This window comes from Coturnix japonica, chromosome 2, assembly GCF_054131305.1.
Source record: "Coturnix japonica strain WE chromosome 2, WE-NBRP24, whole genome shotgun sequence".
NCBI classification, from domain to species: Eukaryota; Metazoa; Chordata; class Aves; order Galliformes; family Phasianidae; genus Coturnix; species Coturnix japonica.
Genome location: NC_140664.1, coordinates 96,518,581 through 96,538,629, shown reverse-complemented (window position 1 = coordinate 96,538,629; position 20,049 = coordinate 96,518,581). Strand labels below are relative to the sequence as shown.

General features: G+C 40.8%; 1 protein-coding gene and 1 long non-coding RNA gene across 3 annotated transcripts in view; one reads left to right on the top strand and one right to left on the bottom strand.

Annotated features, from left to right (window-relative positions):
- LOC107309419 (uncharacterized) overlaps nucleotides 1-7,387 on the bottom strand; it is a 34,724-nt gene extending 27,337 nt beyond the window's left edge. The window contains exon 1 of one of the 2 annotated variants that reach the window (XR_001553174.3): nucleotides 7,150-7,387. This is a non-coding gene — a long non-coding RNA (uncharacterized LOC107309419). The remainder of the gene's footprint in view (nucleotides 1-7,149) is intronic. The other variant, XR_014942901.1, reaches the window with a different exon arrangement.
- Nucleotides 7,388-7,588: 201 nt separating this feature from the next.
- Nucleotides 7,589-18,317, top strand: PDIA4 (protein disulfide isomerase family A member 4). Its single transcript, XM_015854211.3, has 10 exons — nucleotides 7,589-7,754; nucleotides 11,818-11,989; nucleotides 13,767-13,972; nucleotides 14,487-14,625; nucleotides 14,814-15,019; nucleotides 15,584-15,742; nucleotides 16,198-16,349; nucleotides 16,489-16,645; nucleotides 16,736-16,969; nucleotides 17,554-18,317. The coding sequence occupies exons 1-10, from the start codon at nucleotides 7,673-7,675 to the stop codon at nucleotides 17,967-17,969; spliced, it is 1,923 nt and encodes a 640-aa protein (XP_015709697.2). The 5' UTR covers nucleotides 7,589-7,672; the 3' UTR covers nucleotides 17,970-18,317.
- Nucleotides 18,318-20,049: the final 1,732 nt, after the last annotated feature.

The window sequence follows — 20,049 nt, the reverse complement described above, 5'->3', positions numbered from 1 at the left end:
AAATTCAAATTTCGCCCATGTGATCACATAAATGCTATGGCAAGAACTTCCTATCTCTATGCACAGGGACTTTCAAAATGGTCCTGACTTTAAATAGTTAAGTCATTAGATATAAAAACCTGCATAGCTGCCAGAATATAAAACATTACCTCATGTAATTGTGTGTTGTATGACACACAGGTCCAGCTCATACAGATAATCCACTTTATCTTCCTAAAGGGGAAAAAAATAATTTTTTCTCATGTCTTCCCATTTATGCTCTCTTAAATACTTGATTTTGCAAGCCATTCTATTAGTTTCCATTACAACTAGACCATCCAAATACACTTCATCAAATTCAGTTTATCTATACTCAATCATTTCATTTAATGAATTCAACGACTGAGCTCTTAGAAACAGGTCTAACTGTAAAACTTGACTACTCCAAACCAGTTAACAAATTCCATTGGCAGAAAGTGTGGCAGCACCTTTAAATGCAATGAATTCTGTTATTTCAGTTATTGAAGTAACAGACTGAAAATAAATACTGCTGAGGCATGTTTCTGAAGCCTAAATAATATACTTTTCTTTTTTAGACAGTTCTTCTAGAAGACAAGTTATAATCATATGGTGTCTAATCAGACAGAACTATTCCTTAGTTTTAAATGTGATTTACTTCCAGTAATATCTTAATAACTGCATTACTGTTACTCATATGATCTAGAACTGTACTGAATTTTTTAAAAAGCTCTGTTATCAACCCTTTTAACTGAAAATTATGTTTACACCAAACAGTGTAGAAAAATATAGGATTAACATAGAATAAAGTAGGAGAACAAAAGTCAGATATAAGAATGATAAAAACACCTCAAAGATTGACTTTACAAAGAGAAGAGATTATAAATTTAGAGATTATTAAATTCAGTAAGAAAATCACAAATAATCTGTCTTCCTTACCTCAGTCTAGTCTACAGTAAACTAGCATATGCAGACAGGAGAAAGCGGATACATCTGCTTTAAACCAGTTTAGATCACTCAAGATAAGCAGGTCACAGTCCTGTAAGAAAGAAGGAATAGCTTACCCCTTCCTCAGGATCAGGACTAACCAAACACTCCAGAGGAGGTAGCTGTCAGCCCTTAAATAAAGTTAGGGGACCTTAGCTAGCTCCTCTCCCTTCCAGTCACATAGTGAATTGCTTCCACCTGTGCTCCCTGGCCTGGCTACATGCCACCACATCCTCAATCACAGATTCAGGCCATGACCTAACAGTTCTCATATGCTCCACCCCTTCACAGTGTAAACCAATGATTGAGAATATTGGAGTCAAGCTATTTGTTACAGTCTGTTCACAATTGCAGTTGCAAGGAGATAAAATTTGCTGCTGTGCTGATGTTATTTTCTGATGTGATGTTGATACAACTTTTCACTTTGCAACCTGTATAGGAAATCGTTGATCACCTCTGATTAACCATCTGAGGCAAGCAATGAGTCAGCTGCGGGAGCACCAGTGAAGATAATTCAGCTGTGCTACCAGAAGGGGTGAGAACCTTTCCCAGAACTCATTTAAGGGCTGTCCACCTCTAGGGCAGGCTTTCTTTCTCTGGAGGTTGTTCTTTTGTAGAGTTTACTGTGAACCTTCAACATTGGTGAGCATTTTCCATTTATTCTTCTGTTGTGATAATTTTTTTTACTAAACATTTGTGTAAATTGTACACAACCTAGAGAGTTCATAGTTTTCTATTATATATTCTTCTGGCTTATTTTGCAAGAGGTGTTCAAGAAGGCTGTCATTAAATATCACTGAAGAACAAGATACTATGGTAATTCTTCAGTAACACTGGAATTCTTTCTGCTTCTGCCTCTGTTGATCATCCTGGTGAGTCACAAGTCTCAGGGGAGTAGAATAGATGTTCAACTGGAACTAAGAGAGGCAGGTCTGTCCTCCATGATAAATACATGCCATATTCCTGTTCTGCATCAAAATTTCTGCTTTGGGTGGGGCCACGTCCAGGCATTTTATACCATGCTCTTTGGCCCAGTTAGTTTGAGTAACTCTATCAGGCACCAAAGGGGAGGTTCTGACCTGCCATAGAGATATTATTATAGTTCCTTCACATTGAAAGTTAGGGTGCGTATTACAACTTCTGATGACTATGCTCCAATTGCTTATAGTTTACAATCTGTCACCCTTCTAATAATCATCCCCCATGGTTCAAGTAGGCTGCACCATTTTGGCCTCACTTATACTTCCCATAGCCATATTATGTTCTGGGTTCCAGGTTTGAAGTTCTCAGGGGCAGGGAACAGAAGAGTATTTATTGTTCCAACTTGAGATTACAATTGTATATCAGGTACCTGAGGGACAAGAAAGTGCTCTGAGATAGCTGGCTTGGCTTCATCAAGGGAAGGTCATACCTGACCAGTCTGGTGGTCTTCTATGATGGAGAATAGAAAAAAAGGGGAACCTGGACTTCTGCAAGGCCTTTGACGTGGTATCACAACACCTCCTCATCTCTAAATTGGAGAGATATGACTTTGTAAGAGGGACTATTTAGTGGATAAGGAATTGGTTGGATGTTGTCAATTTCTCTTTGTTCAGGTGGAAGCCAGTGATCAGTGCTGTCCTTCAGGGGTTGGCTTTGGGAACTCTTGAGCTTCTTTATTAGTGACATAGACCAAGGGACTGACTGCAGCCTCAGCCAGTTTGTGGATGACACCGAGCTGGGTGGTACAGTTGATATCATAGAAAGTGTGCCATCCACAGGGGGCTGGACAGACCTGACAAGCAAGTCCACAAGAACATAAGGTTCAATAAGACCAAGAGCAAGGTGCTGTACTTGGGTCAGGGCAATCCCACATACATGCACAGACTGGGAGAAGTCATTGAGAGCAGCCCTGCAGAAAAGAACTTAGGGGTCCTGCTAGATGCAAAATGTGACATGAGCCAACATTGCACACTTACAGCCCAGAAGGCTAACAGTATTGCTAGGCTGCATTAAAAGAGGGGAGACTAGCAGAGAAAGGGAGGTGATTGTCCCTCTCTATTCTAACCTTGTGAGACCCCCTTGGAATACTGCGTCCAGGTCAAGGGGCCCCAACACAAGATGAGAAGCTTCTAGAATGGGTCCAGAGGAAGGCTATGAAGATTATCACAGGACTGGAGCATCTCTCCTACAAAGACAAGCTGGGAGCTTATAAACAGGAAAGAAATCGACTTGTTACATGGGTAGATAGTGATAGGACAAGGGGGAATGGTTTTAAACTAAAGGAGAGGAGATTTAGATTAGATGTTGGGGGAAATTTTTCATTAAGAGCATGGTTAATTGCTGGAACCGGCTGTGCAAAGAGGCTGTGATGCCCCATTCCTGGAAACATGCCAGGCCAAGTTGAATGATGCCCAGGGCAACATGATCTGTCAGCTGGCAACCCTGCTCACACTTTGGAACAAGACAGCCTCTGAGGTGCCTTCTAACCCAAGCCATTCGATGATTCTATGATCAAATAAGTGAGATTTCACAACTCAACCTGCTTTGTGTGTGTGTGTGTGTTTTAAACAAGTTTTAAGAGCATTCTCTTCAAATGATTCAGAAATATACATATATTGCAATGTCAGGTGTGCATTTGTAGCATTTTGATCCCTAGTTTAGACTTCCAGTGGGTGGGATTAACAGCACCTTCAGCTCACACTGTAAGGAACAAACACTTTATTCAAATAAAGCACAGGAAGAATAACTGGACTTCCCCAGTCCTACTGAAAATGCTGTGCATCACGGTCCAACACAGTACTTCAGTTGCACATATTGTATTACAAGGATTTTTCCAATCCTTTAAGAATGATCAGATATTTACTATAGCACCAAAGTATAACATTTGTATGTAGGCCTCTCCAAAAGTAATGCCTCCTATTTATTTACATGGAAACTATAACAGATACAAAGAGCACAATAACAATATTTGATAGAGCAAATTTTTGCTTACAAAATACTATTTTCAGCAAAGTCACCACCATTAGCTATGCATTTTCAGCAGCAACGAATAAGAGCCTGCATGCTGTGCTTTGCGAACCAGCAAAGGTGACCCACTCTTGCTACTGCTGAAATGCATCATCCACTACCTCACTGTGCTAATATTCACAGTCTGGTCTCCAGAAATGTTCAGAAAGCATCCACAAATATCACTGTGTGACATTTTTCCACAATAAGAAACACAAGCATTTTTGCTTCATACATGCTTCCATATCAGACATCATTTTGTTAGAATGATTCTCTACTGTCATCTATCACACTGCAACAAAATGTAACAGAATATTGGTGGGAAGGTTTAACCTCTACTGACATGCCTCTAACTTCCACCCTGATGTAGTAGTTCAACATAATAAAATAGAAGGCAATACCTTCAGAGCAGCCTTCATATTTGAAAACAGTAACTTAATTTCTTGCACCTCTACTCAGGCCAGTATCAATCAGTATCACCTTGTGATATTAAGAATTATGACTTAAAGCAGCTATCACATAAATGGGACTGCTGTAACTACTCAGTATCCTTGTAAGTCACCACTCTTATTTATTAGGCTGTGAAAAGCCAAGTAGGTACAAATCCATTTTTGAGATTGTAATAGAGTTTAATAGCAAAAGCTAGATTGATGTAGATTAGTTTGTCAATTTTCATGACTTCTGGAGAAGAATACTGGCATTTACTTCTTTGTCACTTACTGCTGCACATCTCTTCCACAAATATCAATGACAGCACCCCATGGAATTTGCAGAACAATGTACACACAGTGACTTGCTCCAAGATCGCCTTTTGAAGGGGAAAATTTCAGTACAGCATAAAGCCAGTACACCACTGACTAGTGCTGGAAAACACTGATACCTTCTGTGAAGATTTTAAGGTAGACATTGACAACTTAAAACAACAGGAAAGACACTCTCTAGACATTCCTAAAGAAAATATGTTTAAGGAGTATGACTGACTGCTTGTTTCTGAGGATACAAATCTACGCAGACTGATTTATTCCAGTTAATGAAAGAGAAAAACATCCAAACATCCAGAAATAACTCATATTTCTGTGGAACTTGACAGCATATGCAAAAGTGATCCTGCTTATGATTTTCAACATTGCCTTGCAATGAACTTGCAAGATAATATTTTTCTGTTTTGCATTAACAAAGTATCTCCCTTCAGTATGTCATTGCTGTAAACTCTATCTATAATGCTATTTGCTAGGGGCAGATATACAGATTATTCTGAACCCTAATGGCTAAAAGAAGGCTAACACAATTTAGATTATTGATTAGAAGTATTCAGTCTCATCCTGAATCACCTTGGTCTGGCAATGGTAGAAACTAAGAAACACATAATCACAAAATGTAGTCCATTTTCAAATAGCCAAAGTGTGCTAACATGTGGAGTTTTCTGCAGCACAGCAACTATATCAGAAAAAAATATATTTTATCCAGAACTGCTCCATAGGTATTCTGAGATCATACATTTTCAGTGCTTTGTTCCCTAGTGATGTATGAAGCAGAAGTGACCTGCAAGTTTGGCCATTTTCTCACATCAGATATGATGCTGTGGACATATGCCATTCAATGATCCACACACCTAACCTATAGATCCCCTTGTACTTACCCACTTGTTAAAGGATCTGTTCCACCTGGAGACCCTCTTGACAAGAGGGTTTGGGGTTTGTTTGTTTGTTTGTTTGTTTGTGTTTTGTGGCTAATTCAGACAAAGAACAAGTACTTGTCAAAAGGCCACAGAGCTGTGATCAGTACAAGTTAGTCCAGGATTTTTGGCCTCCTCTGCTCACCCCTACATGCATGCAAGCCTTTAGGGAACAGAAAAGTATCCTTTGGAAAAACTACACAGCCAGTACACTCTTTCCAAGTGCTCAGTGTACTGTACACTTATACAAAGTTTACAGTTTCATCAAGCTAGACCACAGATGGTCTCTGAATAATTAAGTTTCTGCTTGGTGTCTTACTTATGACCCACTGTGTAATTCTGTTGCCCCAGCCTAGAAGACCAATCAGATTGTGCTTTTTTGCCAAGGTCCTGTTCATCTAACAGGACTTGCCCAAGATCCCAGTTTCCGTAACACACTAACCCACATCTTCACAAATCTCTCAGATAATCAGGCTGCCCTCATGTGAACAAGGGTTACAGGGTTTCTGTCTTGCAGATACAGTTCAAACAAACCCCAACACCACATCTGTACTATCTGCACTGCCTTTTTCACTGTCTAGCTGGATGATGGTGTTTCACATCTTGAGTGTCCAGCAAACTTACTGATTTCATATTTCAACTCGTTTAACAAGCATAGAGATAAAATGCAATCACCGTAAAACTCAGCCATCACAGAAGAAATATAACTATTAGCTATTTAAGTTAAACTATTTTTAACAATTTATAACTAATTAAAATATTTTATAATCCTGTATTTCACATACTAACAGTCTAAAGAGATAGTATCACCACTTCTCCAGTTCACACATCTTTTCTGCAAGCTTTTTTTACTTGTCTCCTGACTGTCTAAACAACATCAGGCCTGACAGAACACCTCAGGTCAACTGTCCCAGTGGATAACATCCACTGCATTGGGATAAACAGATTACAATAGCCACTCTTTTTCCTACAAACCCAGATGAAGAAGGCAATAAATATTTCACACACAGACACAACATTCAGTTCAATGGTTGCATTAACCAAACAGTAAGCATCCTCTAAATAATGGCTTCCCATTATCTTAGTTTTTCCTAAACAAAACATTGCCCAATCTGACTATCATATCACTGCATGTCTATATTAAATTAAATAAATAAAATCAACAAGTTCTTCAGACCAGGTTTCACAGAAGATCCCCTCCTGACTGTAGCAATTCACTGATAATTTGAAAAGTTGCTTTTGCATCAGTTACAGTATTTCTGAAGAAACTTGTTTGGCCGCTGGGTTGAGGGTCAAAACTGACCCCTGTACTGTAACTAATTAATGGAGAACAAAGTAGGGTATTAGTGTCTTTTCTCAAACTGTTTGCTACAGACAAACGCTGAATGACAACCTAGATGCATCAGTAATCCTTCAGAGTAACACAACATCTGCTCAATCCTTAACATCACAGCATTCATTTTACAAGCCTGCACTTTGAGCTGTTGAAGACAATTACTTACCACAATATTCTATTACTACTTCACAATACAACTGCTGCATACCAAATTTAGCCTACGCCACCTGCTCAAGGATCAGAAGCTATGATAATGAAAATAATAATAATAACTCCAAAACAGCACTGATTTGTCCAAGCACGTTGCTAAAAAGACCGACCCATCACCCAGCTGCTCCACCACCCTTCTTCCCTTAGGCGGCACCCACGCCGCGGACCCTCACTGGCTGACTCTCCTCTTCTCCACTCCCCTGTCCCTTTGCTTCCACCCCCTTGCAGTACTCGCCAATCCCGAGCATCGGTGCTGTGTCCCGGCCCCGCGAAGTCCCTCCCCTCCCCGGTCGCCTCTTGGAGCGCGGCTGCGCCCGCTGCTCGTGGCGGACAGTGGTTGGAGGTCCGCGGGCAGCCAATGAGGAGAAGGCACCTCAGAGCAGGCGCTTGTCTTTATGCGGAGCCTGCCGTGAATCGGCGTGCGTAAAGTTGTGGAGGGTCGGAGCGGAGCCGAGTCGTGTTGTTTTGTGTGTGGCGATATGAGGCGGCAGGGACTGTGGCTGCTGCTGCTGTTGGGGTTAGCCCAGCTGGCTGTGCTGGCGGCTCAGGAGGACGGCGGAGGTGAGCGAGCAGCGGGAGCGGCGCTGGGGTCCAGCCGGGAGCTGCGTAGGGCGGAGGCCGCCGTGCGCGCCGGAGCCGCTATCACTCGGTGTAGCCCAGCGCTTGGCTGCCTTCCTTGGAAGAGCTAATGCTGGCGGGGTGCGGCCTGGCCTTGCCGCACAGCCTGCCCTGCACATCTCTGAGTGCAGGACGTTCAGGCTGCTAGTCCATGTTGCCTCGTCTGAAGTAGCGTCTGTCTCACCCCCTTGCAGAGCGGCTCTGTGCCACTCTAGAAGGCATTGCTCTTCTGTCGGTGTGTGGTAGTGATGTTTTTATGTTTCTCCGTGTTGTCTTTGGATTTCGCCGAGGTTTGTTTCTTCTTGCCCAAAACTAGCTGAAAGGAAGCTCCTCCGGCTTTAGCTGAGTGCCAGTGTGCGGAAGAGACGTACTTGGAGGAGGGTTTTTACATGAAGCATCCCTCCCATGAGCTGTGAGGGGCTTATTTCCGCTGTGCTTCCCGCGCCGGCCGTAGTGTGAGCACAGTAGGAAGGCCGGGCTGTGCTCTCCTGCCGGTTGTCAGCGGGCAGCCAGGAGCCTGCAGGAGAACGTTCGTATCGGGTTTCTCTCCTGTGCGGTGCGCTTCCAGGCCTAGCCTGGTATACGAGGGCTAAAAGCTTGTCCATGGTACTGCATCCGCAGCAGCGCGCTGAGCTTTCTGGCTTGGGACTATAGCAAGAAAAGCTATTCTCCGGAATCAATTGTGTGCTTGTTTCTTCCCTGTAAGCTGCACCGCTCTTCTGTCCCTTTGTGCCCTACGTAGTTAGAGTGGGCCGCTGGCCAGTGCCACCGCTCCTCGGACAGGGCTGTCCTGCGTGCTGCCAGCCGGCTACAATCCCTCCCCAGGGATTGCAGGCGCGAGGATTCGTTCCTTTGCTCAATCTGATCGCAAATCATTGCACGACTGGAGTCGTTTTTGTATTTCTGTGCTGTGTATCAGTTGCGTACAAATCCTGAGCTGGACTTTAAATGTCTTGATGTTAAAACACGTGGTTATCAGTTCCGATGTTTGCATTTGGAACACAGGTTTATGTGAGACAACAACGCGTTTACTTTGTGTGAAGCAGTAACTTTATGTGAACTGATTTCTCAGGAGTTTGAAAATTCAGATGCAGCCAAGCTTGTTACATTGTAATCTTGGGGTGTGAACTTTGACTAGGGCAGTGCAGTAACCTGCTTACAGAACGACTAGGCTGGAGCTGATGGTGGACTGGTCATGACTGCTACTCCCTTTGCATACACATGTTCAGTGAAGCCCAGCATGTGGGTTAGTTTCAGAGTAACCTGTCATTCTGAAAAAGGCCTGACAGTCAGCACCACATATGTGAAGTTTTAAAATGAGTGTTAGCGCACTACTACTTCTGCCATATCAGGTGTCAGTTCCTCATTCAATGAGTGTTCTCCTAAAATATCATTAATGCTGAGTAAAATTTCTTAATGGTGTCTCAGTGCCCCTTACGACAAGTAGTTCAAGCAGAGCTTCAGTCCTGGCACTGGCATTAGAGGTAGGTAGGTGTTGGTGAAGCTGTGGATTCCAGGGGGATGAGTTTGTAGGCTTCCCAGAAATGTGTGCTCTGCTTCAGCAAGAGGCAGACAGCAGTCCAGCTGTTTCATGTCTTCCCCCCTTTGGGAGGATGAAGTGCTTGTGTGTATTGTGTGTAGTGACCTAAATACATTCGTGTCAGAAAAGCTTCATGTTGGCGTGCATGCAGCTACTTCCAGTGAAAGATAGAAAAATTACTTCAGTGGTATATGTTTGATCTTGTGGTTTAGTGCTTCACTTGTACAGAATCTTTGTTGCTTTTCCAGACTCTTGAGTGTGTTGCTGTTAGGGCAGCCCAGGCCTTCTCACTGAGGAAGGAAGGTTAGCATTGTGAGCAGAAGCAAGAGTAGCAGCCTGATAGTTAGGTTCAGAGCTGCATGAGCAGAATTGACTAACAAATTTTGCTAAGATTTTTTTGTCAGTACAAATCAAGTCTGACATGCTTTCCTTTGAAAAGCAACAGGCACGGTACAGCTCACTGCGAGAGAGTTCAGGCACAGACCAACCTTGGACATCCTGTGGTGAAATGTCCCTCAGAACTACGGAGCACTGTTAGAAGTTCTGACTGCTGAGCTCTGTGAAAAACTGGCTTTCCCACTATAGTGTTCCCTAGTGTAAATGAATGCCCTGGTAGTTCTCTCTGGAAGTTTAGTACTTCCCTGCAACTGTTCTGGCAGCAACACTGAAGCTGTTGTCCAGTTGTAAAGTTTAGCTTCAATCAGATAAAGCAATAGTAGTTGCTGAGAAACTTGATCCCAAGTGACTTTTGTTGTGTGGTAAATTATCTCCTGTGATCTCTCACCTCATCAGGCTTGAATATTTTAGTATCATACAAAGTTGCATTCCAATTAAGCATATCTTTAGCAGGAGTGTATTGTTTTGTGAGAGCTTATGCACTTCTTTTTTTTTTTCCTCATGGAAAAATGATTGCTGCTGTTTAATGGCATGTGATGTTGTACAGTTATACAATTGTACAATTGTATAGTCAATAGGTAAACAGATGTTAAACATATGTTTCATATAGAAGATTGTTGTGATAGAAAGATAATCTATGATAAATGGAAAATGCTCACTGATGTTGAAGGTTCACAGTAAACTTCACAAAGGAGCAATCTCCAGAGAAAGAGATCCCACCTTAGTGGTAGTCAGCCCTTAAATGGGGTCTAGGAGAGGTGCAGCCAGGCTCCACTCCTTCTGGTAGCACAGCTGAAAAGGTAATTCAGCTGTGTCGCTGCAGCTGACTCATTGCTTGCATCAGGTGGTTAATCAGAGGTTCAGGCTGTGATCAACAGTTTCCCATATAGATGTTTAATGTCTATGGTTTGCACTTGTCCTAAGAATAGGCTGGGAATTCTTCCTTTTTATTGCTTGTATCCTCCCACTGGATATTACACACTTCTAATTCTTTTATTTCAAATTCCAGGTGAACTGAGGAGTATTTTCAGCATTCTTGTCCTGAACAAGTGAACTGCATGTACATTGTCTACTGCCTACTGCAGTCAACTTAGTCAAAAGCCAGCTAAACTTATGTACATAGTATGCTGTTTTGAACAACGAAACTTCAATTTTCATTGTTTTTTTTTTTTTTTTTTTTTTTGATTGCTGGAGCTTCCAGTGGTAAGAAGGTCTTAGTTTCAATGGCATGTGATTTATATGAGGGATAAGGTATTTTCATCAGTTTTGCTCTGACTGAAATTCCTTTAAGCCACTCAGTAAGATTTGACTAGAATTATAGCAGTTTTGACAAAAATCTTTAGAAGATGTGAACGATCAAATGTTAGAGAAGCAGTCTCAACTTCCAAGTCAAGGCAGACTGAACTGGTTGATGTGTCTTGGCTCCAGATTTCATGTGTAAACCCTGCTTTTCTAATTTAGCAAGTGTCTTCTCCAAAGACCTGTTTTGAATTGGAGGTCCTAAGCCAGAGGCCTCCCCTGAATTTCTTGAAGGCAGTTCTGACTCCATTTATTTCAGGAGGGTGCCTCACATCTCCACACATGATGGGTTGGAGTTCTGAGGATGCTCTGTGATGATGTTGTTATCTTGCACTCACTCAACAAGTCTGAAATTGGATATCAACTCTGTGGCAGTCTTGCTCAAGGAAGCATATCTGGTGTCCTGCTTCCCTATGTATCAGCAAAATACCAACATGCTTTATTAGCAGTTGATGCATAGGTTGGAATGTGTTAATTCTCCCTGTGTCTCTTCTAACTTGCTTTGAAGAGCAAAGTATGTACTGAGACTTGGGTAATGCTGACACAGCCTTTGTGGAAATGGAATGGAGCAGGTCAAACACCTGAGTCCAGTTACTTTGTAAACTTGGGCAGCTCTCCTATGTAAAGGAGGAATGAATTAACCTGTTTTTATACTTCAAGTGGTAAGGTGTACTTAATCTGTTATTAAATTGATAGACTTATTTTAACATTAAACTTAACACAACCTAATCAATACTGATTTATTTTTTTTTTTACATTTTACTTTTCTAGAATCTGTTATACAAGAAGATGATGATGATGATGATGATGAAGAAGAAGATGATGATGATGACGATAATTCTGAAGTTAAAGAAGAAAATGGTGTGTTAGTCTTGAATGATGCAAACTTTGACATCTTTACTGCAGACAAGGACACTGTGCTCCTGGAGTTCTACGCACCATGGTGGGTTTGCATGGAGGTATCACAATACCTCCTTAAGTGCAGAGTGAGATGGGTGCTAGGAGCTTCTTTGTCAATATGCAATCCTAGAAAGTGAGCTTGGGAGGTTGTTGATTTTGAGGTAGAAGTAGTTGCTTGTTTGTTTCTATTTTTTTTAATTTTTTTTTTCCCAGCTGTCTTTATTGGAATGGTTCTTAGGAGTGAGAAAGACTTGATGGCATTTTTTCACAAGTCAACTGCTGTGTTAAAAGCAGGTATTTGGATCGTGACTGGTTTTAAACTATGGGGATAGTGCTGTACTGTGCTGTTTTCCAGGGCAGGAAATGGTTCTGGAGGTCCCTTTGCTTTTGTAGCATAAGAGCACACATCTGTCACAAGTCACAGAGATCATTCAGAGTCATAGAATCACCAAGGCTGGAAAAGACTTGCATCACTTGTGCTGAGGGCTCCTGTGCCAAGGGCAGCACTATCCTGGCTCTATCTCTGCTCTGCACCTGTTGGAGAGCAGAGATGATCTCAGTCAGCCCCAGAAAGGTCATATGATGTGGGTTGGCAGCGTTCTATCTTGACCTGTTGGCCTACCAAGAACTTGTGCTCGCATAAATGGAGAAAACTTCCCTGGCTAGAAGTTGTCCTTCAGAAGTTGGTGTCTGTGTCCTTGTTCGAAGGATGTTATGATGTGAGGACATCACTCTTTCATATTACTAGTTTGAATAATGCCTTGTGTATTGCTGTGGTACTGATGTACACTGAATAACACCAGAGTACTATGGGGTGCTATCATGGATACAAAGTCCTTTAGGCAGAATGCATTTTCTCTTGTGTTCTTATGGGCAAAAGTAATAGGAGTATTAAAGGGAAAAGCAAGAGTAAATGTTTGCAATCAAGGTGATTAGTTTGTGCTAGTGTTGGAATGGAAGAGGGGAGGAATATGTTGTTGCTTGAAGTAGGCTTTGAGTGATGAGACTGGTATTAATTAAAACTGTCCCTGTTTGGTAGTTGTAGTTTGCTAGCATGAAAACTGAATGTGAAACTTAGCATAAGAATGTGTAACCACCACAGACTAGCACCTTTTTTTTTCTTCTTCTATGCTCCCTCCTCCCAGTTGAGAGACTAAAGAATACAGGCTGCTACATGCTAGTTTCTATCTTTGTTTTCCTTTGTCTTTAGTTTATCATACTGTACTCATTTTTTTTTGTATGCTGATACCCCTGTTGTGCCAGCTTCTTCAGCAGTAGCTTCTGTTCTTCCCAGAGAATTCTGAGTAGAGCAGGTCCTCTGATACAAATATGGGTTTGAGGTGAAATTCAATAAGGCCCAATTAACTTCTGGTTCACTTTTCTCTCTAGTTTGAATTTAGGATACCATGTAGAGAAGATGAACCCAGACTAGGGAGAAGCTGAAGTGAGTGACATGGTATCTGGGGGAAGGGAGGAGAAGCACAGTACAAGGTTTGCAACTTTGTAAAAGTAATTACTAAACTTTTTTACTTTGGCTTTGAAACTTAGAATCTTTTGAATGGGGAGTGGAAAAAGAAAAGGTTGGGATTTGTGCAAACAGTACCTGGCTATAGTTTCTCTTGCCCAGCATTGTCCCTCCCTGACCTTCCCCTCTTCCTCCCGCCCCCACTTCTTCCCAGATCTGAAAATAAAGCAGGACAAATAGTGTCAGGTTGTTGATGTGAACATCTGGCAGAAGGCCTTCTGGAAATGCAGAGTAGCAAAATATTCCTCCATGCCTGTCTTGCATTTGTATTTCTATGTATGTATTCCTTTGACAGGTGCGGGCATTGCAAGCAGTTTGCTCCCGAGTATGAAAAGATAGCCAAAACCCTGAAGGAAAATGACCCTCCTATTCCAGTTGCCAAAATTGATGCTACTGCGGCCACTGCACTAGCAAGTCGTTTTGATGTCAGTGGTTACCCAACCATTAAAATCCTGAAAAAAGGCCAGCCTGTTGACTATGATGGTTCTCGAACAGAAGACGGTAAGCACTGGTGCTTTGCAGTTCATTGTTACAAAGCAAGGAAATGTCTGGTCTTCCTGCTTGAGGAAATTATTATCAAGGGCTACGTCTTCAAGTTCTGTTATCTTAAGTAGAATAATATTATGAAGGCTAAAATTTTGCCTGATCATCTAAAGCCTGTGTGCTAGAGGACACAGTTTTGTTGGTAGTAGAGCTAAGTAGCTCTTAGTCATGGAAGACTTCCTGAACAATGGCCTGATTAGAGGAGGTGGTATTGTGCTTGTTGAGGGATTGAACTGTTGGAAACACCACATCTATAAATTGTCAGTGGACATAAAAGCACATATTTTTCACTTAATGAATATGTCCAGCTTCATTTCAGTGAGAAAGACTCCCTTTTCTGTCTGCTTAGAATGGAATTTGTGTAGTAATTTGCTAATAATTTGTTTAATAATTTGATATAAATTGTTGTGTTTGCACTATCATTTCTGTAGTATATCAAACTTCATAACTGAGCTATTGAACTGTTTTTCAGCAATTGTAGCCAAAGTCAAGGAGATTTCTGACCCCAATTGGACCCCTCCACCAGAAGCTACTCTGGTATTGACCCAGGATAATTTTGATGATGTTGTGAATAATGCTGACATAATTCTGGTGGAATTCTATGCTCCATGGTAAGCAAGAAGGCAGTTGCCTCTGCTTTCCTAGTGCACCTGTTCTGAATACAATTGATGAAGCTTTTTTGCTATTATGCCTCTTCTGAATCTTCAGAAGAGACTTGCAGCTCATCCACTGCAGGGGTAGAAGGTAGCTAGCAGGACCTGGCTTACTAAAACTGCCCTCCACCCTCCTACTTCCTTAGGTGTGGACACTGCAAAAGACTTGCTCCAGAATATGAGAAGGCTGCCCAGGAGCTCAGCAAGCGCACACCTCCCATTCCTCTGGCTAAAGTCGATGCCACTGCTGAAACTGAGCTTGCAAAGAAGTTTGATGTTACTGGCTATCCAACTCTGAAAATCTTTCGCAAAGGCAAACCTTACGACTACAGTGGTCCACGAGAGAAATACGGTATTGTGACTCCTGATCTTTTTAAAGGCTTGATTTCAAATGTACAGTTGTATAGAGTATACATATGCCATCAGTATAAAGTTCTCATTTTTGTAATATCACCCTATGCCCCTTTAGTATAAAAATAATTTAAATATGCAATCAGGCAGTGTGAGTAAATGGGCATTCGTTAGTTGCACTTGAATGCCTCATAAGGATTGATGAATTGCTCAATACTAGCTTGCAATATAAGAGAAAAATAATGAATAACCAAGTGGAATGCTGTCTCATAGCAGGGTTATGAGACAGTGAAGGGTCTAAAACTTCAGAAAGGTGGGTTACTTGAAAGGTCAGCTGACAGATGTAGAATTCTTGAAACCAGCCTAAAAGAGAATACCCAGAACTGGAGCATTTGAAGACTATGGCCACTTTCTTGTTAACTTTGTTGGTTATTTTGAAAAGATTACACAAAAATGAAGGTGTCAATGTGAAAAATACTGTTAAGCTTCTCTATAGAGGAAGTGCCTAAACCTTTCAGTTCAATAATTATTTAAGTAACTTCTTGGGTGTTGTTCTGTCTAACAGGTATTGTTGACTACATGATTGAACAGGCTGGTCCTCCATCTAAACAGATTCAGGCTACGAAACAGGTACAGGAATTTCTGAAGGATGGAGATGATGTCATTATCATTGGTGTTTTTAGTGGAGAAACTGATGAAGCTTATCAGCTCTATCAGGAAGCAGGTAATGCGTGGTTTAAAATTAGAAGTGTGTTTTGTTGAGCCTTGTTATTCAAAGCTTTGGGCATGGAAAGTTCCTTTATTTATTCTCGGAATTCAGCAAGGAGGCTTTAAAAAGGGAAAAGAGAGAAAGAGACTGAAGGGTGATCTTCCATTTCTACTCAGGGGGGAAATACCCTTCTACTAGATCTTGCATGTGTAACTGAAGTCACAGTAGATAATATACATAAATATTTAAATAATTCTAAATCATTAAGTAGGTACACAGTTGAGTAGCATTCAAATAGTGTTTCTCAAACTATGTTTTCTCACCCTGTTTGGGGGCAAGAGCTGTTCTCTAAGACCCTGAATTGTTCTGTGCCTGCATAAGTGACTGTCCTTGCAGCACCAAGGTTTTGGTTGAAAGCCATCAATTCAGTTCTTAGTGACTTTTAATTCTCCTTAATTTTAATCTTTTAGCTCACAGTCTAAGAGAAGATTACAAGTTCCATCACACCTTCAGTAATGAGATTGCAAAACTATTAAAAGTATCTCCTGGAAAACTGGTTGTCATGCAGCCGGAAAAGTTTCAATCAAAGCACGAGCCCAAGATGCATGTTTTGGATATTAAAGTGAGTAAGAATATCATGCAGGCATTGCTTATTGTCCCTTACTTATTCATGTATGTACCGATAGTAGTTTCCAGTACTGTGTAACAGAATTACTGCTTACATGATGTCCCCACTTTTTTTGTTTTCTGTTGTTTTAAAGCATTCTACAGATGAATCGGAGATCAAAGAGCATGTAGTGAAACATGCTTTACCTCTAGTTGGTCATCGCAAGCCTTCCAATGATGCTAGAAGATATGCTAAGCGTCCTCTAGTGGTGGTCTATTATACTGTTGACTTTAGTTTTGACTATCGTGTTGGTAAGTTAAGTTTACTGTTCCTCTGTTTTAGAAGGAAACAAGAAATAAGTAACTAGAATTTACTAATCCTGCTGCATTATGGTTCTTCAGCTACCCAGTACTGGAGAGGCAAAGTCCTAGAAGTAGCCAAGGACTTCCCTGAATATGTGTTTGCTGTTTCTGATGAGGAAGATTATTCTTCTGAAATAAAAGATCTAGGTCTGCTTGAGAGTGGAGAGGATGTAAATGTTGCCATTCTGGATGAAGGTGGCAAGAAATATGCCATGGAGCCAGAAGAGTTTGACTCTGATGTCCTCAGGCAGTTTGTGCTGGCATTCAAAAAAGGTAAAGGATTTTTTTTATTTTCTTTTTCTAAAAACCATTTGCTTTGCTTCTTCCTTCAGTGCATATTCTTCTGATGTTACGGCTGATGTGAAATCTTATAATGCTCTATGGCTTGAATCTTCCTGGATGTTCTTTTCCTCCACTCATCTCCCCTCCTTTTTTTTTTTCTTTACCTTCATTAAGTTTGCTGTTTAAACAGCGCTGTGGCATTTAGCAGTATTTTAACACCAAATGTGTGTGGCAAGCCTAAAACATTCTTTCACCTTTGAAGTGTCAGGTGATTGTTTGTATTCATGGCTAGTGTAATACATAAATCACTGTTGATCACATTATGGCTGGATACTCATGAGCAGAGGGAGAAAGCTTCTAGGGTAATGTGAAGCAACTTAACCCTTTTTCAGAAGATTATGGTATCAAATGTCATCAGCAAGCTAGCCAGTGTTTCCTGCAGAGCTGAGATTGATTACTAATGCAGTGCTTTTCTTTGTTGTGAGGATGTATTTCTACCTTTTTTTTTTCTTAGTGAAAACACAAGGATTGCTCTTACTGTAGTTAACAATGGTGTGTGTTATCCTTTCTCCTAGGAAAACTGAAGCATATTGTGAAGTCACAGCCAGTGCCAAAAAATAACAAAGGGCCTGTGAAGGTGGTAGTGGGTAAAACTTTTGATACCATAGTAATGGATCCAAAGAATGATGTTCTCATAGAGTTCTATGCCCCGTGGTGTGGACACTGCAAGAAACTAGAACCAGTGTATACTGAGCTAGGCAAAAAATACAAGAATGAGAAAAATCTAGTCATAGCCAAGATGGATGCTACTGCCAACGATGTGACAAATGATCACTACAAAGTGGAAGGATTCCCTACCATCTACTTCGCTCCAAGGGACAAGAAGAACAATCCTATTAAATTTGAAGGCGGTGATAGAGATTTAGAGCATTTGAGTGAATTTATAGAGGAGCATGCAACAAAACGTTCTAGAACAAAAGAAGAGCTTTAGATAAGAGGAGGGTGATAAAGAATTCTTTGTACGTTGTGGTTTAAAGAAAGTTACTGACAAAACTTCAGTGAGAGAAGAATTCAGCAGCTTGAACAAGGAAGTTCTTGAGCAGTAAAGTAGTTGCAATATCTCTTTTTGTATTACAGAAAAAAAAGTCTGGACACTGAACTTTGATACAATTGTCTTGCTTTTGTTATGGTTTTGATCTATGGAGGAAAAATACATCATTTATTTTTTGTGACTATCTTGAGCTTGATTCTTTGATTCCCATACAGCTCTTCCTCTTTTGTTTGTTTGTTTTGAAGTTAAAAGAAACTGCCAAAAAGAGAACCAAGTCCTTCTGCCGAATGGATGTCTTATTTTGGTCTGGTTATTTTGGTGGGCTTCGCAGGGGTGCGAGTCAGATGAGTTCTTTTGCTGTATTTGTGTATCTGTTCAGGTGCCTATTATTGTATAAGGTGCTGAGATTAAGAAAAGGTGCTGGTTGGTTGGTTTTTTTTTTTTGGTTTTTTTTTAATACTGGATAAACTATTAAATGTTACTTAGATAAGACAAAGTGAGTTGCTAACTAAATACATTCTAGGCCTTGACTACTTTTGTGCATCTCTGAAGAGAGGATGATGCTATAATACCATTTTTTTTCCTAATTGAATTCTAATTTCAAGTTCACATTAACCAATGTAGTCTTCTCAAAATAATGTCTAGTAGAAATAGTGCTTGGATTTTACTATCTCTATGCATCGATGCCTCCTTTTTCAGGGAGGAAAGTGTTCACTGCTGATTCTTAAAAAGAAAACAGGCTGGGACCTTTTTGTATATTTTATTCCTGTCACAGCTACTGTATGTATGAAGGATAGAAGCATCTACTTCGTACTTAATTTGGCATATGTATTTAAAAGTGGATTTTGATGTTAAATATCTCATCTACATATGTCCATAAGAGTTTATAGGTCACATTGGGGTGGCAGACTTGCATCCCAGAGGCAGACCATTGTTTCCCAGTGCTCTGATACCTAAGTGTGTGCCACTTGAGTGTAGCTGCAACAAATTTGCTGTAGATTTAACTTCACAATTATACAGAGATAATTCTCTTCTCCTAGCATCATTCTTTTCTGTCTTACAGAAGACCAATATAATCAGTCTTCCTTCACTGTGTCCTTTTTCCATTAGTTTCCAACATCTCAGAGGATGTGCAAATCAAATACTACACCACAGTCTTTTTTCATTTGGTGAGATGATATCTTCTCTGTAGGAAGACTAAACACATTTCCTGAATGTAGCCATTAACATATGGCCTGAAAGTTCAAGGAGGCTGGCAAGGCAACTTGTAATCTTTGTCTTGTTCTGGTTCACTCTGCATCCCTATTGAAGATCCTCTGCTTGCTGCATTCTCACTGCTTGTTAACAAACTTCTCAGCAAAGCATGACTGGGTGGTTCTTGCAGAGGTGTTTGGGACTGCTTGAAGGCTTTCTCTTCCTTAAAAACTAAACTAAAACTCCAGCTCACTGACACATAATGAATGAAGGAGATGGTATCAAGTCTCTGTACAGTGCTGCAGTTAGATTGCTATTAGACTTATGTTCTTTATTAGCAGCTGAGAAGCATTGAGCACCTATTCAGGATTAGGCCTCATTACTGCTCTGTGTTAAAGTGGTGTAGTCATTTATCTTGGTCCATGGAATCACAGAATCCTTAAGATCTGGAAGGGTTCTTTGAAGATCAGCTGTTTCTGTTTACAGCTTTTCTGCAGAACCTTCAAAAGCTATGATCTTTGATTAGTGTCTCTTTTGCGTTGGCAACAGGACTGAGATCAGACTTAGCTGAACATTGACTTATGTTAGGGACAATTTTTTCAGCTTCAAAGAACATTTGTAAGTAAAATAACACGTTCTGTCCTATGTCTACTTGTTGCTATCAATATTTCAAAGAAGTAAAAACAGACCTTTTTGAAGCATGGTTCAGTTTTTGTCTTGAAGTAGATACCTTGCCTTTAGGAAGCTAAATTGCACTTGTTCTTGCCATAGATTAGTTACAGGCTTGCAGAGATTTATTCCAAAATAGATACCTGACCAATAGAAG